This window comes from Trichosurus vulpecula, chromosome 4 (assembly GCF_011100635.1).
Source record: "Trichosurus vulpecula isolate mTriVul1 chromosome 4, mTriVul1.pri, whole genome shotgun sequence".
NCBI classification, from domain to species: domain Eukaryota; kingdom Metazoa; phylum Chordata; class Mammalia; order Diprotodontia; family Phalangeridae; genus Trichosurus; species Trichosurus vulpecula.
This window is the reverse complement of record NC_050576.1, coordinates 389,903,278-389,930,280: the sequence shown is the minus strand read 5'-3', so window position 1 is coordinate 389,930,280 and position 27,003 is coordinate 389,903,278. Positions and strand designations below refer to the sequence as shown.

Here is a 27,003-nt window from a genome sequence, read left to right as displayed (position 1 = left end):
CGATTTCATATCTAACCTTATTCCTTGTGAGGAGGAGGAAAAGGAGGAAGAAAAAGAAGAGAAAGAAGAGGAGGAGAAAAGTCACAACTTCTGCCTGCATCAGTTTCCTCCTCTGAAAAATGGGAATAAAACAACTACCTCACAGTGTTGTTTGGAGGATAAAATGAGATACTATTTGTAAAGTGCTTTGTAAACCTTAAAGCTCTATGTATGTAAGTGTTAATTGTATGGTCAAAGGATATGAGCAGGCAGTTTTCAGAAGGAGAAATCAAAGCTATCAATAGTTACAAGGAAAAAGTACTCTAAATTACTACTGACCATAGAAATGCAAAACAACTCTTGAGATACCACCTCACACCTATCAGATTGGTTAACATGACAGAAAAGGAGAATGATAAAAGCTGAAAGGGATGTATTGTAACAATGATCAACTGTGGAAAAACTTAGCTACTCTGATCAAGACAACAATCCAATATAAATCCAAAGAGCCCATGATGAAAAATTCTCTCCATCTCCATAAAGAGACCTGATGTACTCTGAGTACAAATTGAAGCATACTTTTTTCACTTTAAAAATAATTTTTTTGGAGGTGACATGGCTAATATGGGAATATGTTTTGTATGACTTCATATGTATAATGTCACAATTCTTCCTTCCCAATGGTTGGAGGAGGGGCAAAAAAGGGGAGAGAATTTGGAATTCAAAATGCTTTTTAAAAAGAATGTTTAAAATAAATAATACATTAATTGAAGGAAAAATACTTGCTGAAGTGGTTGCTATTGCTTCATCTCCTACTTAATTTAAAAGACCAGTTAAAGTGAGCTTTCTAAACTCTCCTCCTTTGGTCCTCAAAAAATGGGTGAATCTCCACTCAGTCTTTCATCCTTCCGTCTTATTTCAAAGAATTATAGAATCATAAGATTTAGAGTTGGACAAGATTTGGAGATCATCTTGATTACCTCATTTTACTGAATAGCAAATTAAGGGTCAGAAAAATTAAGTGACAGAGCTGGGCTTGGATCTGGAGATTTCATGAGTTAAATCACATTCCACTCCAAATCTAACAATGATTCAGAGACAAAGTCTGACCTGCTATAGTTAGCCCTGTTCCTTATAATTCCTGATAGGAAAAAAAAAGGATTTCATTATTCTTGTCACTTGAGTAGAAAATTTACTTTCCTTCTTTCTTCTCTAGAAAAAAGCTAAGTCTTAAGATCATGTTATCAATAGCTAGTCTTTACATTATCATTAACATGATTTTAAATTCATATTTACCTGAAATTTTTTTAAGAGTTTGAAGGATCGATTCTATAACTGAGGCGTTGGCCTTTGAAGTTTCTGATGAAGTCATATGTTTTTCTGTCGGGGAGAAATAAGCATAATTACCAATCCTCAACAAATAATTAGGGTTTAATTCCAAAATGCTTTTGCTTTCAACTTTAGAAAGCTATTAACTCTTCCAGGGCCCAGCTGCAGTGCTTCATTGTAAGGGTAAGAGATGGCTACGGTCAGTCATCATTTTTTTCATAATAGGAAGTCATTTCAAGGTATGAATAAATAATATCCTTAACTTTAAGCAAAATGTTTAAAACAATTCCAAACTAATTCCAAACTCAGAATGAGAAATGATTCATTTGGATCCCTACTCTATTCCAATCAGTATTAATCAGTTTGATATGTTACATAAATCATATAGGGAGAATTAGATACAGGAGGTTCCTCTAGTAGGCCTTTATAGTAGGCCTCAAACTTTAATCCAACATTCACCACTTGTTTACCAGTTATGAAACTCACTTGTGCAACCATAAGAATGCTGACAAAGAGATCTCCATCCTCTTTTGCCCAAATTCAATGTCTAAATCCAGTATGGATAGGATGCCTTAATTCTTATTTTTGTGCCTCTGGACCACTCTCTCGTCTAACATGACTAGGTGATCATCTTCTGACCACTTAGCAGAGATGACCCTTGCCTTGCTCATCTTCTGACCACCCATGTTGATGGATCATTTCTGGACTTCCTGGAGGGTCAAGAGAGAAGCCTATCAATCAATGGGATTCCGTATTTTGCTTTATTCTCTCTAGGGTGTCCACATATCAAACCCTATAGAAACAAAGTCGTAGGTACCAGGGGCATCTGAAATTATGAAGAAGATCTGAGGTCCACTTCACTGGGGCGGGAGCCACGGATCCTTTAATAGTGTGCAATTGGCTTGGAGCTCTGCCTCAGAGGGTTTTCTTGCAGATTGGACGATTTTGGACTCCACACTGTACAACTGTTTTTGTTTGTGTTGTTGTAGAACTGTGGACCCACTGTTGTCCTGTTTCATACTGGACTGGGTGGGTAGGTAGGGCAGTGGTTTATAATGGATAAAGCATTAGATTTGGCATGAAAAACTGGATAATTTTAATCATGTTGTGTCATTTTTCTGAGTCTCAACCCCCTCATGTGTAATATGGACATAATACCTGCTTAACCTGCCTCCTTAGAAGTATGAAATGGAATAATGTGTGTGAAAGTACTTTGTGTAATGCTGTACAAAAAATAATTATTACTCTTTTTGAATACTTTTGACTTGTTTTTCTCTATGTATACATTCTGAGAGCTTTTGTCATTAAACTAGGTACTTAATTGGATGTGATCTTTGATTTCCAAAGGCATTAGGAGTAAGACAATCAAAAGTAAGGAAGGTATGGAGTCTGACATGTCCTCTGACTTGAGCCTCAACCCCCTCCAGCCTCTCAGACTTCAATTCAACAAGGCAGCCGTGATAGCTGGACATTGACTGGAAGTACTTGCCCGGTCCTATGCCTTTGCCGGTTTATCATTACCCTTCTTTCCACCAGCCGTGTGCTTTGCTGGGGGAGCTGGTTTGCTGTTGCATGTTACTGGATAGACGGTTCCCTTTGGGGATTGGAAGATTTCTTCCTGATGCCTGCCTCATAGATCCAGATTCAGCTGACTTTGGCTAGAAATGCCTTGGGTCTGAGGACAGCTCTTGGGCCTAGAACTTCATCTGACCGAAGTGTGGAGAAGACTAAGTCTGACTTCAGAAAATTTCAACCTCCTGTTTTATACCCCCTTCTCTCTTAGAATCCCTTCTTCCCTTCTCAGCTGCCCATTGTGGGGATGTTCTCATCCTACTTCATCTCACTACAACAATGTAGTAGCAGGACCACACATGAACTTAGGATACAGTTTAATCTGGGTTCAAGACTAGATACTATCATTTATGGTCTGAGAGGTCTTAGTGGGGGAGGGAAGGCAATAGGTATGTATATAGCACCTACTATGTGCTAGGCACTGTGCTAAGAACTTTTGCAAATATTATCTCATTTGCTCCTCACAACAGCCCTGGGAGGTAGCTGCTATTATTATGCTTATTTTGCATTTGAGGAAACTGAGACCATCAGAGGTTAAGTGACTTGCCCATGGTCATACCACTAGTAAATCCAGCTTCAGCTAGATTTGAACTCTGGTCTTCCTGACCCCAGACTCGGTTCTCTATCCTCTATGTCACTAGCTGCTTTGTCTCAGACAATTCATTAGACTTTTCTGCATGTTGACTTTTTCATTTTTGTAAAATAGGAGTCACATTTATATAACCTGCCTTCCGGGTTGTGAGTTTCAAAGGAAACAAGGTAGATAAAACACTTTGTGTGGGTAAGCTATCTGGATTAATAAATGAACACTCATTCAAAGGTATAAATTACTGATAAGAACTTAACCCTAGTTCTCCTCCCACGAAAATTTACATAATCAAATCTTTAACCTAAAGGGACTGTGTAACGTAGGCGTTTAAGACATGGAAGACAGTTTCTATCTGCGGGATGGGCTCACTTGCTTCTGTTTCCCTAGAAATCGTACTCTGTAGGTATTTTGCTACTTCATCTATTTAATAATAAGTATGATGGAGAAGTATCCAGTATGATGCTGCTGTTGGTAATGATAATTAGTACCCTTTCTATAGTGCTATGAGTTCTGCAAAGTACTTTGTATATATTATCATGTTTGATTGAATGTAAAACTCATGGGGAATAGTGACTATTTCATTTTTGACATGGTGCCTAGCACAGTGGCTGGCAAAAAGTGTGTACTTATATGCTATGTGGTTCAATGGCTAGAGTGTTGGGCATGGAGTCAGGAAGACCCATCTTCTTGAGTTCAAATCTGGCCTCAGACATTTCTTAGCTGGGTGAGTCAAGTCACTTAATTGCATTCTACAATTTAGGTGGGATGAGACCCTAGGTAAGGGGCTCTTCCATAGTTGTTTCTAGCCACCAGAAAATAGCATTAGAACTTACTTTCATACTAATTTTCCTACAATTGTGATTAATACTAACAGCAATTTTCAACCAGGAATGGGTCAATTTTTTTTTCCTTTACTTTCACTTTTACTGATGATCCCTTCAGACAATCAAAATAATAAGAAAAAACTTTTAGGGATCACACAATTTTAAATTAGGAGACGGAAGACTTGGGTTCAAATACTGCCTTTTATACTTACTACTAGTGTGACCTTGGCTAAGTCATTCACTGAACCTCTCTGGCACTCATCTGTAAAATGGCAGGACTTTGTGATGTGTAAAAGGAAAAGGTTGGACTAGATGACCTCTACACTCCCTTCCAACACAATGGGCAGCTGAGAAGGGAAGAAGGGATTCTAAGAGAGAAGGGGGTATAAAACAGGAGGTTGGAATTTTCTGGTTCTTTTTTTTTTTTGGAGGGGGCAAGGCAATTGGAGTTAAGTGACTTGCCCAAGGTCACACAACTAGTAAGTGTGTCAAGTGTCTGAGGGTGGATTTGAACTCAGGTCCTCCTGACTCCAGGGCTGGTGATCTACTCACTGCACCACCTAACTGCTCCATAGGATATTGGTTCTATAAGTACATCATTGTTGTCATTTGGTCATGTCTGACTCTTCAAGACCCCATTTGGAGTTTTCTTGGCAAAGATACTGGGGTGGTTTGCTGTTTCCTTCTGTAGATCATTTTACAGATGAGGAAACTGAGGCAAACAGGTTAAGTGACTTGCTCAGTCACACAACTAGTGAGTGTCTGAGGCAGGATTTGACTTAGCTCTTCCTGACTCCAGGCCCGACACTCTATCCATGTGCCACCTAACTTACATAGGTCTATATGTAGTCCCACAGGAGAGTACAAATCTAATCATAGTCCTCTATATTTCCTTGAATCCATGATCTCCTTTAGTCAAACTCAGTGTAGAAATGTTTATAGAATTGAATGGAATGGAGCAATAGTGAAAGACCGAGAGGAGTAGTAGATAGAGGACCCTTTTGGGAGTCAGGAAATCCTGACTCTGACACATACGAGCTATGTGACCCTGGGCAAACCATTTAACATCTTAAGTGTTCCAGGCAACTTTCTTATATTGAACATTAAATATGAGTTATAGATCTATGTTAGTGGGTATAGCTGATGGAGGGAACTTCATGATGAAAGCACATTTCATCATGGAAGCATGATGGGAGGTCCTCATGCCAATGAAAACATACATTTAGGACATACCCCCTCCCCTGCCAAAAACAACCACCAATAATGATAATAACTGGCATTTATATAGCACTTCATTTGCAAAGTGTTATATAACTAATTATATAATTAAATTTTCAATAAGTAATTATGATGTTTTCATTTTAGTATCACAACAGCCTGGTAAGGTAGGTGTGATAGATAATGTTCTCATTTTGCTTATGGGGAAATGGGATCAGAAAGGTTAAGGATTTTGCCCATGATCACATAGCTAGTAAGTCTCAGAGACAGAATTTGAATAAAGGATTTGCTGATTCCAACTCCACCAACCTGTCTTCAGTCTATACCAGAGATCTCCAAACTTTCTTGACAATGTGCTTTGATCAGGAAATGTTCTTAAGCAAGCACCCCAATGTATATTAGTTTATTTATATATTATACACAGGGACAATTGTATATATATATTTATATATTTCATCATGGAAGCATGATGGGAGATATATATTTGGTATATATGGGGAGGAAATATATATTCATATATATGTATATATAGATACATGAAAACATATACACACACACACAATCGTACCTGTGTATAAGATGTAAGACTATAATATATAGGTGTTTTATATCTATATGTGTATATATTGTATATATATGTATGTATATATATACTTATATGTGTGTACATATATGTATATATGTGTGTGTGTATATATATATATACTGTTGTACGTGTGTATAATATACAGGTTAAATATATCATTAAGGATACACAAAATAGAAATAAAAATGGGACACATGAATAATATTTAAAAAATAATTTTATTGTATTTTATTAGTTGGGCAAAACTTTGTGGTCACACTAAAATGATTAACAATAAGTAAAAGCAGTGTGATTGGATATTTATGAAATATTTATTTTTTGATATTCATTATTTGTGAAAATCTTGACTTAACAGTTTTCACTAGAGGGATTGATTCAAAGGCTTGGTTTTAAGCTCTGTTTATCCTGATACTTGGTTTTAATGGCTGTTATGGGTGATAATGATACCTCACAAAGCTACATAGATAGAAACGAGAGAGATGCATCATTGGCGGCCTATTGCTAGATTTTATCATTTTGTTGAGCATATAGTCAATAAAACTATAATTATAATTTAGAGAGCATTGCTTAGGAAATGATTCAAGAAACATGGAAACTTTATCAACATCTGTGATTTGCATTCTCAGTTTGATTGGAAGGATGTGGGTAAATGATTTAGTCCTTGGGAAACGTGGTGTACAAAATGTTAAGAGGACTGGCATCTGATATTGGCTCCTAGTAATTAGTTGTGTCGCTTCTGAAATCCTAAAGCAGTGACTGGACTCATGGGGAAGATTAAGTATGTGGCATATGGGTCCCTCAGTGTCCTCATCCATAAAATAATAATAGCTAACATTTATATAGCTCTTACTATGTGCCAGACACTGTGCCAAGCACTTTATAATTATTATCTGGGAGGTAGGCGCCATTACTATCTCTATTTTAAGGTGATTAAACTGAGGCAAACAAAAGTTAAATGACTTTCCCAGAGTCATACAGCTAGTGGTCAGATTTGAACTCAGGTCTTTCTCCAAGCCCAGCATTCTATTCACTGTGTCACCTAGCTGCCTCAGTATGGGTGTTGGACTAAACAATCTCTATCAAATTTTCTCTAAGATTCCATGCCCCCTAACATTCTATGAGTCTATGGAAGAACAAGGATAAGTGTAATGTGCTATAGTCAGCTTTCTTTCTACTCACAGTCAAACAGAGAGCTTGCAGGAATCTTAATGCCCAACCTGCTTTCCTATAAGGGTAAGCTCATAGTTGAATCTCCCTAAGATAGTTATAATTGGGTTCATATAAAAGGTTTCTTTTATCAGCATTTTTGGGCATCTCCTCTGTGCTAAGCACCATTTGACTTTGGAGTCATGGTACGTAAACGTTTTTGAAAATGACGTAACATTAAAATAGAAAAAGACACAAAATTGAAAACCACTGAAGCAGCCGTTTCATGCACAACATCATGTTAGGCACTGGGGCTACAGACAAGAAAAACTCCCTCCTCTCAGGGAGCTTAAAATCTAATAGGCCAAATTTCTTCAAGTAAGTACAGTCCGAAGAAGAATGTGATAAGGACAAAGAAGGTATTTAGACAAAGTACCATAAGAAGTGTTGGGAAGAGGCCAAAGGGTATGAAGAAAATTTTCAAAAAAAGAATCACATACTATCAGCAATTGCTTGAAAACTTATTTCAAATGACTAACAATGAGACAAATTAAAATTTAAAACCTTTGAGGTTTTACCCCATGCCTTATAAATTGAAAGGCAGGATAATAATAACATAGCAAGAATAAAATAATGCCTAGTATTCAAGTTTGCAAAGTGCTTTACAAACATTATCTCGTTCTGTCCTTACAACAACCCCGAGAGGGAGGCAAAATTATTATCCTTATTTTACAGATAAAGAAACTGAGGCAGATGGCGGTTGAGTGGTTTGCCCAGGGTTACACAGCTGGTAAGTGTTTGAAGCCGGATTTGAACTTATGTCTATCTTGACTCCATGTCCGGCTCTCTATAGACCTAAAAGTAATGTTAGAGGGGCTGTGGGAAGACACATACATCATTGCACGTGTTGGGAGAGCTGTGAAGTGATTTAACGATTCTGGGATAAAAATTGGAATTATTAATTAATAAACAAGCATTGTTAATCATCTAATATGTATATAGGCATTGTGTTAGGCTCTGGGGATACAAAGTTGAGAAAGACTTCATTCTTATAAAAGTTGTTGTGTTGTGTTTGTCCTGCGTTTTCGAAGAGGACCATGACAATCAGGGAATGATGACATGATGATTTGATTTGAGTGAGGGAGGCCTGTGCGAGGTCACCAGCCTCACTTTCTCCTCCAGAGCCATCTGGGTCCAGTGGCCAGATATTCACCAGGATGACTGGAGATGACCCAGGGTGCAGTGGAAGACCCTGACCCCTGGCCCTTTTAAACTAAGGTCTTTGCAGGTTCTCACTTTGAGTGAGGTAATGCTCATTCAGTGAATAGGACCCTCTAAGGAGTGAGTCAAGGGATGGCCTCTTTTAATTAGGAAAAAAAAAATCAAACTGGGAGGGGAAGACCCTCAGAGTTGCTGGTCAAAATAAAAACAGTTATTCTATAGAAAGAAACAACATATACATAAATAAATATATACAATAAGTAGAATGTACTTGGGGGTGGGATTAAAAGCTGGGAGGGGGAAAGTTAGGAAAAGCTTCTTAGAGAAGGTAGCATTTTATCTGAGTTTTCAAGAAAACAAGGCCTGACTAAACTGTCTATATCTTTGACCTAGTGTTCCCACTATGATTCGTATACCCCAAAGTGGCCAGAGACAAAAAGTAAAATTTCATAAATATTTGGAGCAGCATTTTTTTTTGTAGTGTCAAAGAACTAGAAACAAAGCATATGCCCACTGATCAGAGGGCTATGTATAAAACTATGATTTGTTGTTTTTCATTCATGTATGACTCTCTATGATCTTGCTTGGGGTTTTCTTGGTAGAGATACTAGAGTGGTTTTCCATTTCCTCCTTCAGCTCATTTAACACATGTAGAAACTGAGGTAAACAGAGTTAAGTGACTTGCCGAGGGTCACACAGCTAATATGTGACTGAGGCTAGATTTGAACTCAGGATGATGAATCTTCCTGACTCCTTGCCTGGCACTACCTAGCTACCTCAAAACTATGGTCTATAAATGTAACAGACTATTATTTTGCATCAAGAAATGATAAATATGAGGAATTCAAAGAAATAGAGGAAAGTTGTATCTATGGGTGCTAATTGAAATAATTAAAAGCAGAACACCTTACGTAATGACTACAATGTAAATAAGCAGATTCCTAAAAGAAAGCTGACCCCTGAGTAATTATAATACTAGAGAACAGATAAAGAAACATACCTACATACTCTGAGCAAAGAGGTGTGTGTGCGTGTGTGTGTGTGTGCGTGCGTGTGTGTGTGTGTGTGTGTAGGGGCAGGATATTGTGTATCAATACACAATATACATACGTATACACACACTATGTCTCAATATGAGTTGTTTTCGTTTACCTGTTTTTCTTTGTTTCGAGGGAGGGCTCGGTTTGTCAGAGAATTTGCTTTATCTGAAACTGACAGTGATATAAAAACAAGAGACATCAGACTTCTTTAAAAAGGAAGAAAGAAAAAGAGATAGAGAAGTGGAAATCCCTGTCAGGGAAGCCTTCAGGAAGGATATGACATTTTAGCTGCCTTCGAAGGAAGAAGAAGGCTTTATCCAGCAGAGATGTAAGAATATGTTTCAGGTATGAGGAATGTTGTATATAGAAGCATGGAAACAGGTGTAACAGCAGCCCAACTTGACTGGAACCTGAGGTTTATGAATGGAAGTAGAGTGAAACAGGGTTAGATAGATAGTTAGAAGCCAAATTATGGAAGACTAATATCTTTATTTGATAACACGAGGATAAGGAGTTTGCATTTGTCCTATAGGCCATGGGAAGCCATTGAAAGGTTTTTGAATATGGAAATAAGAGAGCAATTTTGGAGAGCAATCTGGAATTATGCCCAAAGACTTATTAAACTACCTACACTCTTTAATTCAGCAATAGTACTACTTGGTCTATTTCCAAAGATGATTAAGAAAAAAGGAAAAGAACCTATATGTTCTAAAATGTTAATAGCAGCTCTCTTTGTGGCAGCAAAGAACTGGAAATTGCAGGGATGCCTATCAATTAGGGAATGGCTGAACAAGGCATGGCATATGATTGTGATGGAATACTACTATGCTATAAGAAAGGATGAGCTCAATGATTTTGGAAAAACACAGAAAGACTTGCACGAAATAATAAAGGGAGAAATGAGCAGAACCAAGAGATCATTGTCTACAGTGGCAGCAATATTATTTTGACAATGACTTTGAGCAAATGGTATTTGGTCTATAATTATGCAAATTAATTATAAAGGACATATGAAGAAAGATGCTATCTTCATCCAATGAAAGAACTGATAAACAGAATTATGCGTAGAATAATTTTATACACACATATCTATGTATACATATATGTGTATATGCATATATATTTACACACATGTATATATACATATACACATGTATAGATACATACATACATATACACACACCTATTTGTGTCTAATAGTAGCCATTTCTAGGGTGGGGGTGGGAAGGGAGGAAAAAAAAAGAAATGTACATGATAATTTCATTGTATATTTGAAAGAAATAGCAAGTTGTGCATAGTAGATTCCCAGTTTTATGTACAATCATCCTTTTTCATTCCACTACACTAAGAAAATATTTGTTTTATTCCATAACTTAAATATAACAATAGAAAATAAAAGTATGTCAATGGCTGTGTAAAAGATAGACTGAGAAGAGGAGGGACTGGGACCCAGGAATGCCATTATGAGGCCATAATAACAATCAATGCAAGAGGTAAGGATGGTCCAAATTGAGGTGAAGGCAGTGTGAGTGGATAAAAGGGGTGGATATTGTGCTAGTTAAATTGCCAGGACTCGGTAACATATGGGATGAGGAGGAGGGTGAAGGGCCAAAGATGATTGAGAGTTCAAGCTTGCATCAGAAGAAAGATGGGGGTGCTATGAAAATAAATAGGGAAAGTACCTGAGTTTAGAAGAGGAGAAAATATTGGTTCCATTTTTGGCTATGTTGAGTTAGAGAAGGTAGCAGGACATCCACATGGAGATATCCTTCAGGCAATTAGGACTGGAGCTCCAGAAAAGAAAACTGGGGCTAGATAGATAGATTTGAGAATAAACTGCATAGGTAAAACAATTTGAGAGAAAGACAGCGAAGAGGGAGGAAGACCGGACTTTAGGGACGCCTGTGCCTAGGAAGCAGGAAGAGGAAGGTGAACCACTGAAGGACTAGGAGAAGGAGCAGGGAGATTAAGTAGGAGGAGAGGCAGAAGAAAACAGAGGAAGTCAAGGGAAGAAAGTATCAAAAGGAAAGGAGGTGGTCCCAAGTGTCAAAGGCTGATAAAGACAAAGGAAGAGGAAGAATGAAAAAAGGCCATTAGATTTAGACATGTATGCTAGTTGTTCCTATTTTATTCACCAGTCTCACAATGATGTTCCAGGTGGCATTGGGGGAGTAAGACCAGAGGCTAGGCTACATTTGCATATTAGGAGCTATAAAAAATCAATCTTAACCTGAATTGTAAAGTGTGACACATTCACGTTTTGTCCAACTCATGGAAGAAGGGAATTCTCAGGAAGGAAGGGTTGCATTGGAAACACTGACCCTAACATCTTAATATTAAAGTTTTGAACCTGCTGTCCCTGGTGTTTCGATTGTAATTCTAATGAGTGAATTGAGAGAGGAAAATGATCCTAATTGTGTCTAAAATTGGATAGACTCTACCACCATTTCAGAGGATTTATTTTTCTAATTTCTCATTTTGAAACTCTGTTGCTGACAATGGTGATAATCACCGGCATTTCTTTAATGGGGGCACTTGTTCAAATAAACTTTGACATTGACCGCATTTGACATTGACAGCTCAAACTGGCCTCTGTGTCTATACCTCTTTGGGTAGGACCAAGGATTTATAGCTAGAAGGGAACTTAGAAGTTGTCTAGGCCAACCCCTTCATATTTCAGATAAGGAAACTGAGATTCAGAGAAGGTCAGGGACTTCCACATAGGTTAAATCCATTGCCAAAAAAGTCTCAAAACGAGAAAGCAGTAACAGCACTTACTGCAGAAGAACACCTTTTATTGAGGATGATTTCATTTTTGGGAACATCCAAAAGTTCCAGGGAAATCAACCCAATATTAAGTTGGCTGAGGGCCTGCCCTAAATGGCTGAGAAATGGGAGTCGCATGCTTTTGAGAAGAACTCAGCTCAGCGGGGTATTGTGAAGTCATTATACTTTCCAATTTCGCAGCACGGAAGGCAGGAAGTAGCTTGCTCCCAGTCTCTGCAGATAAAAATGATCTCTCACGGTGAATACTTGAAAGGAAAAACACTCCTTTCATTGTTCTCCTGTGGCAATTTTTTTAAGGCTCCATAGTCCAGGTGGAATCAGTCGTCCTAAAGGTGAAATAGCTCGGGAATATGAAGAACTTTTTACCTCTAGGACCTTGGGTGACTATCCTGAGTTTAAAAAAAAATCAACCACTAAGAAATAAACAGTGTCACTCATTAGGAGTGGATACTTATGATTATGGGTCACTTGGAATATTTTTCTGGGTTTTTAGGGTTCCATGTGTCCTTTGAAGAGATACAGTTTGTATATACATATATACACACATACATATACATATATATACTATACATAGTATCTATAACACATATGACACACATATGTATATACGTATAAAGTATTTCTGGAAAGAAAATGAACCAGAGTGTCCCTTGCCAGCATTGTTGACTCTTTTATTTATAGATCTTCTAGTTTACACAGTAGCTATAACAGTGATCATGGGCAAAGGATAAAAGGGGGAAATGGCTGTCCATAAAAAAGAGACGTTTAGATGGGGGGAAAAAGTTTGTGAAGAGAGGAGGGATGTGATAATAATAGCTATCCTTTACATAGCACTTACTGTGTGTACTATTTGTAATATACGAGACTGCACATATATATTATATATGTACATTGTATACATTATATAGTGTATATATATTGTATACATTATAGATGGGTATTTGTATACACACATGTTTATTGTATACATATATGTAATATATTATGTAATGTATGCATTATGTATGCATCACTTATACATGCATATATACGGTTATACATGCAATATATGCATCACTTAGTATATAAGTAATTATATCATATAATTACATAGTAAAGTAATAAGTACATAAGTAATTACTTGATATGTGTGTATATATTTCATCGTTCAGTCATTTTCAGTCGTGTCTGACTCTTTCTGACCCCATTGGACGTTTTCTTGGCAAGGATACTAGAGGGATTTTGCCATTTCCTTCTCCAATGCCTGTATGTATATATTTAAATATATGTGTGTATATGTATATATGTGTATGTTATGTATATAGTACATATACAAATATAACACACACACATATATATGTATATAATATTCCAGGCATCCAGGCTAAAGGCTTTACAATTATTATTTTATTTGATTCACACATCAACCTTAGAAGGGAGGTCCTATTACTATCCCCATTTTATAGACGAGGAAATTGAGGCAAACCGAAGTTAAGTAAGTTGCCCACGGTCTCATGGCTAGTAAGTGTCTGAGGCTGAATTTGAGCTCGGGTCTTACTGACTCTAGGCCATCTTTAAATTATATTCTTATAGAATTACCTGGAAAACTCAAGAGATTAAATGATTTGCCCAGGGTTACCCAGCTAGTCTGTGTCAGAGACTGTCCCAGACCCTGGCATTATTTATTCTAAGATGGGCTTTCTTTCCACTGTGCTGTGTTAGTGGTTATGTTTAACTGCGCTGGTAAATGTTTAAAAATTGGTTCTCTGGGGAAAAAATTACGCAGGACATACTTTTAGATTTAATCTGTGTCATTAATATTTTCTTCATCACTTTCCTAAGTCTGGACAATCCGCATATTAATAAATCAAGCCTGGATTTTGCAGTGTTTGACAATTTCCAAGGTATAAATGCTCAAGCTCAAAATTTAACAATCAGCTCTCACTAATCAATTAGAACTGGCTCTAGTGCACCCCTGCACCAACATTACCTTTCAAAACTTAACTATAGTTTGCAGGAATGCTTATGCCTTCATTTTCTCATCTGCAGAATAAGAGAGTTGAGCCAGATGATATCCAAGACTCTTCAGTTTCAACATTATATAAGTATGTTTTGTTCTGATTTTTCTAATAAAAGTTACATCATATTTAAAAGGTAACATTACCCAAAGGAAATATTCCCTCCCCTCATAACTCTCCCAATTCTACCTTTCTTAGGCAGTCATAGACTCTGTTGTTATTTATTTGTTTTTTGTTTGTCTCCGACTCTCTGTCACCCCATGTGGGGTTTTCTCGGCAAAGATAGGAGTGTTTTTGCCATTTCCTTCTCCATTGAATCTTACAGGTGAGGAAACTGAGGTAAACAAGGTTAAGTGACTTGCCCAGGGTGATACAGCTAATATGAGGGCCAGATCTGAACTCAGGAAGAGGAGTCTGCATGACTGCAGGGCAGATACTCTATCCATATATGACACATAAGAACATACATGTATATGTAGTGAATGAGGCTATGCATACAACACAGACACACACATGCACACATACATGTATATATAAATAAACAGATATATGATAATATAATGCACATACATGTTCATACCCACATGTGCATGGACACACTTACACACACATGATATGTGTACATCTCTGTCTGTCTTGCTCTGCAAACCTTAAAGAGTTATAGAGATGTTAGCCATTATTATGGTTGTCTTTACTGCTGTGTTATCTACACACTAGAAATCTGGAGTGGCCCCTGCGCTTACCCATGTGTGATTTTGACTGGACTTTCTAAGTCAGAATCCCTGAGTTTTAGTCAAGGTTCTCACATCAAGTCAATGTGTGATCGGAGGTTGCTTCACTTGTCTAACTCTTAATCTCTTCATTTATCAAATAAGAGGCCTGGACTGGATGACCTCAGGTCCCTCCTGACTTTCTTCAATTCTATATTATCACCCCACAGGGAAGCTACTAGAGTTTGGATGTTTTCTAAGGCTGAGGGAGAACTAGGTTAGACAGGCAAGGATGACATGAATAGGCAAAATAGGCAACCAGCTAGGTGGAGCAGCGGATAGAGCACCGGACCTGGAGTCAGGAGGACCTGAGTTCAAATCTGACCTCAGACGCTTACTACCTGTGTGACCCTGGACAAGTCACAACTCTGATTGCCCTCAACAAGAAACAAACAGGCAGCCATCTATTATAAGGTATGATATAGAAGGCAGCAGGAAAGCCTTTGTAAGTCCTAGGAAGCTGAGACCCTTTTATAATTTGTATGTCTGTCCTTAGCCCCACAGCACCCAGCATAGGGCTTGGCTCATTCCTGGCCCTTAATAAATGATATCTTGATGAAGCATTGGGTCATAGTGGATGGAGAGCAAACTTGGACTCAGGGAGCCCTAGGGTTCACTCTCACTTCTGACACTTGCTGCGTAACTGAGGGTGTGTCACTTACCAGAGGCTCAGTTTTCTTATCTATAAAATGAAGACAAGAGGGTCTATAATACCTCATGCGATGGTTGTAAGGCTCAAATGAGATATTGCATGAAAAATGCTTTGATACTTTAAAATCCTATATACATGTCGGACGTTATCATTATCTCGGCTAGTCTTCTTCACAGAACAGAAGTGCTATTCACCACTGGGCCCTCCCCACCCACCGATTAATCTTCTTCTTGACTGCTACCCTCTGCAGGTTCACGGGGGACCAAAAGTGGCTTTCTCTCTGCATCTCTGTCTCCCTCTCATTCTTCCTTCTTTTGCAGTGCTCCTCACATCCTCTCAGTCACCAAGACTTTGGAATTCTACCTCAACATCATCTTTGACATCTTTCTTCTTTTCTCCACTCATACGGCGACCACTCCAGCTTGGGCTCTTATGACCTCTCACCCAGCTTCTTTTAATAGCCTTCTAATAAATATCCCTAATCCTATTCTTCCTTCCTTCCTTCCTTTCTTTCTTTCTTTCTTTCTGTCTTTCTTTCTTTCTTTCTTTCTTTCTTTCTTTCTTTCTTTCTTTCTTTCTTTCTTTCTTTCTTTCTTTCTTTCTTTCTTTCTTTCTTTCTTCCTTCCTTCCTTTCCTTCCTTCCTTCTTTCTTTCTTTCTTTCTTTCTTTCTTTCTTTCTTTCTTTCTTTCTTTCTTTCTTTCTTTCTTTCTTTCTTTCCTTTCTTTCTCTTTTTTCTTTCTTTTTTTCCTTTTCCTTTCCTCCTCCTCCTCCTCCTCATCCTCCTCCTCCCTCAGCAGTAGGGTATAAAGGCAATCAGTGAATGGGAAGATCATCCTTGCCCATTTGAGTGGGCTTCGGGGGTGGGGCTCTCAGGGTCCTGGGGGGAGTGGCTAGGACTGGAGCCAATGGTAGGCGCCTGAGTTCTGGTCCACGTGATGACATGAAGCCTGTGGTAGGAGGAGCTTGATGAACGATTGGAGCAGAGCTAAGAGGCAGTTGGTGAGGCAGTTGGTGAGAGCAGTTGAGAGCTGAAGGAGAGAGGAAGCAGTCAGCTAGCTGGAACACAGCTTGGAGGTTGCAGAGGAAGCAGCGGGGATGGTGGCAGGGGGCGCTACAAAAAAACAGGACTGACCCTCATGGAGACCGGAGAGTGCTGAGCAGGGGCCTGAGGCCAGTGGGTGGTCTTCTTGCTGGAGGGCCCTGGCACTGGGGTGGGGGGGAAGCACCAGTATGGCTTGGCTTGCTGCTATAATGTTTTTCTGTTGCCTCCTGGTCACTATTGTGAGATGGGCATACTGGTTTTGAAAGTTCTTGCCAGGATATCGAACTGGGGACACTGGTCCATGGGTCTGCTACTTTTGAGTTTCAATAAATGCTGTAACTCCTCTGCCTTCTACTTAGAGAATTCCTTATATCATGTGATTCTGGACCATTCAGGCATATTCATGGTTATCTTTGAAGTCATGAATTCTGCCTTAATGATATATAGGGGTACAGGCATCCTATCTACTCTACCACTTAGTTGCACTTTCCCTTCTCTTTCTGACCTATTTTTCACACAGTTGCCAAAATAATCTTCCTAAGGCATAGATCTAATTATGATCCTTTCAATGGTCTCCTATAGCCTCTAGAAGAACATAGAAACTCTTTAACTCTTCAACCTGGCATTTAATGCCTTCTACTACCTAATTCCCATTTACCTTTCTAGCCTTTTTCATGCTACTCCTTTTCACGTTCTTATGTTTTCTCCTGTAGGTCAACCTAGGGTTAAAGGGGGCTTGGTCCAGAAAAGATGTTACAGCAGCTACAACTCAATAAAGGTACCAACAAGTCATGTCCTTGGGTTTGGGATACATTAGGCTTGTGGCACCATAGAGAGTATCAAGTACAATTTATCTTTGGAAGATTATTCTCCCTTGGGAGATTACTGTCCCTGAGATCCTGGTGGAAGAAGAAATATTGAAGGGACAAAAGGATGTCTTTTCTTCCTCCTTACTGCTTAGAAGGGCACATTGTTAAGTCTCCTAAGGTCAAAGGGGATGATGGACATCATGATATGTAGTTTTAAAGGGAGAAAACTGGATCCAGTTAAAATCAATATCTTATTACATTATCATAAATACAGAATTAATCCTGTTAATGTGTTTTATTAGAGTGATTATTCGAGTCTAACCCTTTGGAATGTACTCAAGTCTGTGATTATTCGAGTGTATTTCTGATTCAGTTTTAAGGGGTTATTCTAGGACTGTATATATTGTAAAGATGCAGGGTTTTGTATTTTTAAAAAATATAATTCCCATAGCAGCTCTTCAAAATGAGTTAGTGGAGAGCAATTTATTTTCTGAGGGACGGGTGGGGGAAGGTGGGAGATGATGAATGTTGTTATTAGTTAGATTATCTAGGAGAGCAAAGGTTTCAGTTCTGAGAGGCTCCAATGAACAGTCAGATTCAGAAAAGTGATAAACGCCTCATGATTCTCCTGTGAATCATAGGGAATAAAATCCGTTCTTCACTGTTAACACTTTCGGGTCTGTAGAGTACACAATAGCACTGCAGTACTATCCAATCGCAGTGTAGTACCATTTATTAGATTATTTTCTAGATATTCATGAGCATATAGCTGGGCAGCTTATATCATATGGGTCTCACAGAAGAATCCCAAGATGCCCCTTTAGATTGGGAAGGGTAAGGAGGAAAACATGAGTGTCTGGATCTCTTGAGCATGAAGTCAGCATTATGCTTGCTCATTCTAATAAAATGATCTGTAAGCAGGAAAAGCCAGAACTAGGGACAGGACTGGAGACTAAAAAGCATGTCTAAGCCTCCAAAATGGAGCCAGTGTGTTGCTGGGACAGTTGCCGAGACCACAAAAGTAAATGGGTGGCTGATACTGAAATGGGGTCCAATGTGGACTGACTCTATGTTTTCTAAAAGACTAAAAATGCCTGTGATGACTAATTTTATAGACTAAGATCTACTATTTTAAAAAGTGATCCACTAGGAACCACTCAGACCTGACCTCATTTCATGGGGATTAGATGATCTTCAAGTCATTTAGTTCATTCAAACTCATCAGGCAAAGCAATCGACCAGAGGGAGAGAGAAAAGACAGAGCTCACTGAAGACTGAACAGCTCCTGTGTTGCTGGTTTTTTTAGAACAGTTTTTAAACTTCTTATTGGGAGACAATACAGTATAGTGGAAACAGCGCTGAATTTTAAAGTCTGAGGACCTACGTCTGAATCCTGGCTCTGCCACTGACTACTTGTGTGACTTTGAGCAAGTTGTGTCACTTCTATGGGCTTCATATTCCTTATCTGTAAAATGAGGGGGTGAAATTAGAGATCTTTATTTAAGGTCCAGCTTTCACTATATGAGCCTATGACTTTTCCTTAGGGATATCTATTAGTATATAACAACATTTATCTGTGTATGTGGTATATTCTTCCTCTTTTCCTTCTCCCATTGTCCCAGTAGAATGTAAGCTTTCTGAGGGCAGGGATTGTTTCCTTTTTGTCTTTGTATCCCTAATTACCCACCAAAGTGCCATGTGTGTGTTCGGTATTGAATAGAAAAGTGTGTTGAACAGATTAGGATATTATAGAGCAGAATAGAAAAGAATAGGGTGGAATGGGCTGGGCTGGGCTGGGATAGGATAGGATAGGTTAGGGTAGGATAGGGTAGGATAGGATAGAATAGGATAGGATAGGATAGGATGGGATGGGTTGGGATGGGATGGTATAGAATAGGCTAGGATATGATTAGAATAAAATCCACTATAGATTTTTAGGAAAACCTGAGAATTCTGAAAGTTGCTAAGTGTACAGTAAGTGTTTAATACATGCACTTTGCCGAATTACCGAATTTGCCTGACTGATTGAATATCCTGGGATCACTGTGAGATCTTGCATTAATGGATTTTATTTTGTCAGAGTTTCTCAGAGAGTGATGATCAAACCAACTCTGACAGGATCTCAATTCAGTAGTCACTACTCTGTTTGGAAATTGGTATTTGCCAGGTCACTTGTGGGGACAAGCTGCATTTCTGTACTTGCCTAGTAAGGAAAAGGGAAAAGCTTACTCTTTTCCCAGGGGTGCTGCCAGGTGATCCTGTGTTCCGGAAATCTACCTGGCATGATAGAATGCAAGCTTCTCGAGAGCAGGTACTATTTCATTTTTCCTCTCTTTATATTCTCAGTGCTTCAAACAGTCCCTGCCACATAATCATAGAGAATATAGGTTCCTAATAGATGCTGATTGATTGGTTGGCCTATTTTGTGAAGGCAATTCTATTTGACTCCCAAGTTAAATATAGAAGAACAAGGAAAACGGGAATTTACATGGAGATGATGGCATCTTTCTAGGCAAAGCTTTAAAGACAACATTAATTTCTATTGCTGAAAATAACATTTGGACTATTAATGTGCTTATTTTTATGTGTCCAGAACAACTCTTTTGAAGCCAAAACACTAATCTGAGGGGAAAAAGGATTCCAACAACCTGTTTCTGGTTTGTGCTCCACAGAAAATACCCGACAAAATTGAGCATGTATCAATCTTTGCTCAGAAGAAGAAAAAACGCCTGAAATCTTCCCCTTCCAGAAAGACAACAATCCCTTCAGACAAAGCTTCAGATGACTGATTTGATATTCTAATGAGGCGTTGGACACTGATTACTTTAAAACGGTTTCCTGATGGACCAGTGGGGCCTTTCTTACAACAGCCCGCTGCTGTTTAAATCCCCCAGGAAACCCAGGTCACCACCCTCATCACTAGCCCATTCCATTCGCATGACAGGGACCTAAACCCTCTTTGGAGTAATGACACCGAAGGAAAGATAAAAGAAACGATAGTAAAATTCTTCTGCTTATGATTTTTTAAAAAGGCAAAAAATGCAAAAATGCAGTCAAAAGAAAATATCTATGGGCAGCATCTCATGCAGTGTTTCTTGCCTTACATTTCTTCCATGTCAGATGGTCACTCTGGTTATTGTTTTAGGGTTGAGATTTAGTTTTTGCTTAGGAAAAAGTATATTAAGCAGTCCAATTCCTGAAGGGTCAGGCATGGGAAGGGATATCCTAAATAAGATAATTAGGGAAAAATGTCTTCCAAATGAAGAAAAACAACTTAGGTTTAATTGTCTTAAAGGATAGTGGGTTACTGGTCCAGCATCTAGCACCTTGTTTTGAACCATATACTAGGTGCATAATAAATGTTTGTTAAATTGAATTGTCTGGGAGTCTATGGGGTAATCTGAATTTCCACCTAAGGACAGGGGATTTGGAGGTTGAGGACCTAGGTTAGAATTTTTGCCTGTAGGGCCTTGCACTAGTCAATTGACTTCCTTGCCTCAGCTTCCTCATCTGTAAAATGAGGCAGGGTGGACTTGATAAGCTTTTCCAGCTTGAATGCTGTGGGCCTATAAAGCTAGGGAGTAGAATCACAGGGATATGTTCAAACTGCTTTGTGGGGATCTTTGGTCTAGGCAACTCATTCCAATCATATCTTTCTGCTCCTTCTCACAGCATAAAATGTCAGAAAGGACCTTAAAGTGATGAGCTGATCTTGGATTGAGAGTCAGAGGGCCTGAGCTTAATTCCTACCTTTGCTACTTACTACCTGGGTGACCTTTGGCAAATTGTTTCACCTCCATGAGCCTCGGTTTCCTAGTCTGTACAACAAAAGTTTGCATTAGATGACATTAAGCAAGGCAACAAAGCTTTATTTGGTGGGTACTATGTGCCAGAGTCCTACGATCCTGTGAGCCGGCACATCTCCTAACCTGTAGTGTCTTGATTAAACTGTCCCAGACAGATAAGAGTATGTCCTACTTTGGTAATCCATTCTCATGAATGAGGCTGGAACCTCATTCTCTAGGAAGTGTTTCCTTATATCTGACATGGATACTTTCTACAACAGCTTAGGTCCATTTATTTGTCATCTGCCCATAACAACAATGCTACTTGCCACTACTGTGGCTGTGTGAGGCCAGTAACACCAGCACACAGGAGGGCTGCTGGCACAGGTTCTTTGATCTGCTTTTCTAAGGAAAGCAGCTTTAAAGGGTTTATGATCTCATTTTAATTAAACATACATATACCATTCACTTAGTTCAGGGGGAAAAGTCAGCACCCTGAACTTCAGAGAAAACAAACAGAAACTACAAGCAGAAATTATATAAATAGAGCAAATAACACACATCAGCAGACAGGACTTCTAACTGTCTGTCCATAGCAATGTATACAGTTACCAGAGAGAGAAGCACTAACATCTGGGTTTTCAAAGCTGTTGGGCTCCTTAACGGCTACCCAGAGTCTTGTCTGGCCAAATCACACAAACACTCTTCCAGTGAGTGAGCCCCAAAGCAAAAAGCTAACCTCCTAGTATATATACATGCTTTTTCAGGGTCAGAGGGTGTCACAGCCATGTGACTCAAACTCATGTGACTTAGGCTTTCTTGTGACTTAAGCAGGTCATCAAAGACTCTTGATTTAAACAAAGGCAAGGCTCAATCAAAGGCACTTGAATGCATTAGTGCTGAGAAGCACGCCAAAGGAAAAAAAGTCCCACTTTGCTTGCCATTATACTGCCTTTTACAGATATGAATAAAACTGCTCAACGATCGTCTTTCATAAATAATCATTTGTTTCCTGTGTAAAGGTATTAAAATGGTCATTGTATAGCTTTAATATCTCAATTAATTTAACTTAAAAACATTTTATTATGTGCCTGCTATGTATAAAGTAGGTGGTGAAGTGGATAGGGGTCTGAAGTCAGAAGACCTGGGTTCAAATCTGGACTCAGACACTTACTAGCCATGTGACCCTGGGCAAGTCACTTAACCCTATTTGCCTCAGTTTCTTCATCTGTAAAATGAACTGGAGAAAGAATGGCTAACCACTTTAGTATCTTTGCCAAGAAAACTCCAAATGGGGTCATGAAGAGTCGGACAGGACTGAAAGCAAAGGCTGGATACAAAGACAGAGATCCTGACCTCAAGGAGATTATATTCTATTGAGAAGATACAAAATATACACAGATAAGTAAATAAGAATTATGGACAAAGCTATGCAAAGTAACTTCAGGTGAGAGAGAGAGAGAGAGAAAGTGCTAACAACAGAGGAGAAAGTAGCACTTTGAAGGAAGGTTTAAATGCCATAAGAGGTGAGGACAGAGGACATTTGTACAAAGGCAGGAAATAGGGTAATAAAATGCCAGATATAGAGAATGGATACTGGGAAAGTTTTACTAGAACTCAATGAATAATTGGGAGGAATATGAAACAGGACTGGAAAAGTGGGGATAGGAAAGGAGAAAATAAATTGTTAAGGGCCTTAAATAGCAGGCTGAGAATTTTTTTTTAAAAATTTATTCTGAAAATAATCATCATGAAAGAATTTTGAGAAGTGTGTAACATGACCAGATCTGTCTTTTAGAAATTTCAGTTTGTCAGCTTTACGGGGGGTGGGACTGGGGTCAGGGCTAACAATTCTGAGGTATATTTCAATAGTCCGGGCAAGAGGTATTAAGTTTGTGAACTAAGAGTAGAGGACACGTGAGTAGGCATGGAGAGGATGAATAGAAAGTTTGTCATGGAGGTAGGCTCAACGAGATTTGGTCAATTGATCGGATATGTGGTCCTGGGAGAGAGAAGGGTCAAAAGAGTTCCAAAGCTTTGAACTAGAGTGACTCAAAAGACTGTGGTACTATCAGTAGAAATGGAAAATTTTATCAAAAGGATGGGCTTGGATGAAAATATAACGAATTGTTTTGGACATGTTGACCTATAAAACATCCAGGTGGAGATATCTATCAAGCATATGGTGGTATAGGATTGACATTTAAGAGGGAGAATAGGACTTAGATTTGGGAGTCACCCACATAATTGAACCCATGAAAACTGATGAGGTTATCGAGAGAGAGAGAGAGAGTTTAGAGAGAGAATGAAAAAGGGCTCAGAGGACAATGTTTTGGGGTATACACCCATGGTTAGGGAGCTAAAGTTGGGTGGTGATTTAGTAAAGGAAATTGAGAAACGTCAGTCAGAGAGGTAAGAGAGCATTCTGAAGGAGGGAGTTGGTCGATAGTATCATTAGCTACAAGAGAATCAAAGAATGATGAAGACTGAGAAAAGACCATTGGATTTAGCAATTAAAGGTCACATAGAGAGAGCGTTTATTAAGTGCATACCAGGCACTGTGTTAAATATTGGGATCATAAACACAAACAAAAAGGCAGTCCCTATTCTCAAGTGTCCTGATGGATATCTGGCCACTCGACTCAGATGGCTCCGGAGGAGAAAGTGAGGCTGGTGACCTTATACAGCTCTTCCTCACTCAAATCAAAGTCATGGTTCTCTTTGAAAACAGACAAACGCAACCTGTGAGTAGTCTGAGCTGCCTGAATGGAGACCCAGCCAGCTGGGTAACTCAGCTTGTCCTCTCCCTCTCCTTCTTCCTCTTCTCCTCTTCAAAGGATGGTAAATTTTGATGGCCATAACTTGGGCTTTACTGGCTAGATGTCTTTCTTCCTTCCTTCTTCCCTCCCTCCCTTTCCCACCTCCCTCCCTTCCTTCCTTCCATCCTTGTTTCTTTACTTCCTTCCTTAGCTCATAGATTGGACAATAGCTCCCTGCCCAAGCACCGCTTAATGGCTTTATTTTGGATCCTCCTGGCTCAGAGCAAATGTAAATAGTAACTGTTTCTCTTTTGGCCAGCAACCCTGAGGGTCTTCCCCTCCCAGTTTTATTTATTTTTATTTTTTTTATTCAAGGAGCCATCCCTCAACTCACTTCTCTAAGAGGCCTATTCACTGAATGGGCATTACCTCACTCAAAGTGCGAACCTATAAGGCCTTAGCCTAAAAGGGCCGGGATCTCCCATTGCATCCTGGGCTATCTCCAGTCATTCTGATGAATATCTTGCTACTGGACTCAGATGGGTCTGGAGAGGAAAGTGAGGCTGGTGATCTTGCACATCCCTCCCTCCCTCAAATCAAAGTCAACTGCAAGTCATGTCATCATCTCTGTGATGTCATGGTCCTGTTCGAGAATGAAGGACAAACACAACAATAACAACATTTTGATGGAAGAAGATGTACATAGGAAAGCTGGAAGTGAAGGATAAAGGGTACATATGTGGGGAGGGTGGCAGCGGGGGAGGAAGAGTATTCTGGTAAGTGAATTTAAGCTTGAGTGACATAAAGCACGGCAAAAATGGTGGACCCAGGAAGGAATCACCAGACAGAATGGAGGTTTCTCTAGAGCAGGGGTGGTGAACCTGCAGCCTTAAGGACCCTCTAGGTCCTTGGGTGTCATCATCTGACTGAATCCAAGTTTTACAGAACAAATCACATGTGGTCTTAAGGCGGCAGGTTCCCTACCCCTGCCTTAGGATCACTCATAACTTTGGAGAAAGCTGTTTCAATTTAAGTGGGGGTGTCTGAAGCCAGATTGTAAGAGATTAAGAAGTGAGTAAGGCTCTCTTTTCCTCTCTGCCAAGTATGTGAGGCCTCTAAAGGGGCTCTCTCTTGGACTTCCCTTGGGGGAGGGGATGAATGTCTCTTCACTTCCTCTCTCCCAAAACCCATGATGGTTGTTAGTATGTAGCAGCAGACACGTGTGTTGCTTGAGTGGGCCTAAGTTTGGGTCTTGGGTTCCTGGCTGCCTTTTTCACTTTGTATTCTTTCCTTGGGCATGGATGAAATTGACTTTTTTAGAGTAGCTGCCTCTGAGTTCTGGAGTTCTCGTCTTTTATAGTTGGTACCAACTGCACTTTGGGAAAAGCTTTCTTTAACAATAATAGCTAAAATTTATATAGTACCTACTATGTATCGGGCACTATGGTAAGCAACTGGGAGATCGGTACTATGTTTATATCCATTTTACAGATGTAGAAGCTGAGGCTAATAGAGGTTAAGTGACTTGCCCAGGGTCACACAGCTAATAAGTATCTGAGGTCAAATTCAAATTCAGGTATTTCTGACTCCGAGCCCAATGCCACCTAGCTGCCCAGGTAATGCAGGAGCAATGCAGTTACTACAATGCTTCACAGAAAAGATGACCACAGAAAAGAGGATGAGACCAAGACTATGTCTGGCTTTCCCAAAAACGTGGACCTTGATGGGGTTGTTTAGAGGTTGTAGAGCCAAACTGAAGGTAAAATTGATGTTTAGCAATCCCACTAAATGTTTCATGTTTTAATGTTTTAAGCAAATCTCCTTCCCGCTGCCCCACTTCCAGGTTATTTAACAGCTGCTATGGGGCATTGGTATCATGTTCTAAGTCTTTATTAATAGTATGCTTATAAATCTTTTTGGTTTTGAGCGTTTCTTTTGCATGGAGAAAATACATTGTATAAGAGCATCTTTCCTGTTCCTTTTGGGGAGGTCTTAGACTCCTAAGTTTTGGGGGATTTCCCTTCAGGTTTTCTGGGTATAGTATAATGAGCCAAACAATGCAAGAAAGAATCTGACCTTCTCTTTAGAGGTCAGGTTCCTCAAATACTGAACCAGGCATGTGAGTTCAGAGGTGAGGAGCCTCTTACTGAGAGAGGGCACCTCTAGATCTTAGTCTAGGGTTCTAGTCTGTTGTTACACATACCTGTTGTTTTCTGTCAATAGAAAGTAAGCTCTGTGGGAGCAAGGATTATTTTTTAGTTTTCAACATTCACTTTTATATATATATATATATATATATATATATATATATATATATGCCCCTCCCTCACCTCCCTCCTCCTCAAGACAGCAGGCAATCTGATATAGGCTATATATGTGTAATCATATTAAATATATTTCTACATTAATCATGTTGTGAAAAAAGAATCAGAACAAAAGGGAAAAACCACGAGAAAGAAAAAAACAAACAAAAAGAGAGAAAATAGTATGCTTCGATCTACATTCAGACTCCTGTAATGGCAACCACACTGGCACACCCAAGATGGCTGCTAATACAGGTTCTTTGATCTGCTTTACTAGGACAGTTAGCTGTTCCAAGGGTCAATGATCTTCTTTAATTACATAAAATACAAACAAAGAAAATACAGAGAAGAGAAATAAAGGCCAACAGACAGGGCTCTACAGCCTGAATCAAAGCTATACTGCTAAATATATTTTCCATCCACTACTGAATTGAGAGAGCCTTTACCTCTGAGCAGTTGGGGTGCTCTGAACAGATGGCCACTCAAAGTCTCGACCAGGGAATCACAAGATCCTTCTTGTAAGCAAACCCCTAAAGCAAAAGCTCATCTCTCAGAATATACATACTCTTTCAGCTAGTAGGCTCAGAGCCAGAA

The 27,003-nt window shown here is 39.2% G+C and overlaps 1 protein-coding gene across 1 annotated transcript in view; it reads right to left on the bottom strand.

Annotated features, from left to right (window-relative positions):
* Positions 1 to 27,003, bottom strand: part of LOC118845825 — an 85,294-nt gene that overhangs the window by 28,433 nt on the left and 29,858 nt on the right. Inside the window, exon 5 of the mRNA XM_036753866.1 lies at positions 1,276 to 1,359. Within this exon, the coding sequence (XP_036609761.1) occupies positions 1,276 to 1,359 (84 nt within the window). The remainder of the gene's footprint in view (positions 1 to 1,275; positions 1,360 to 27,003) is intronic.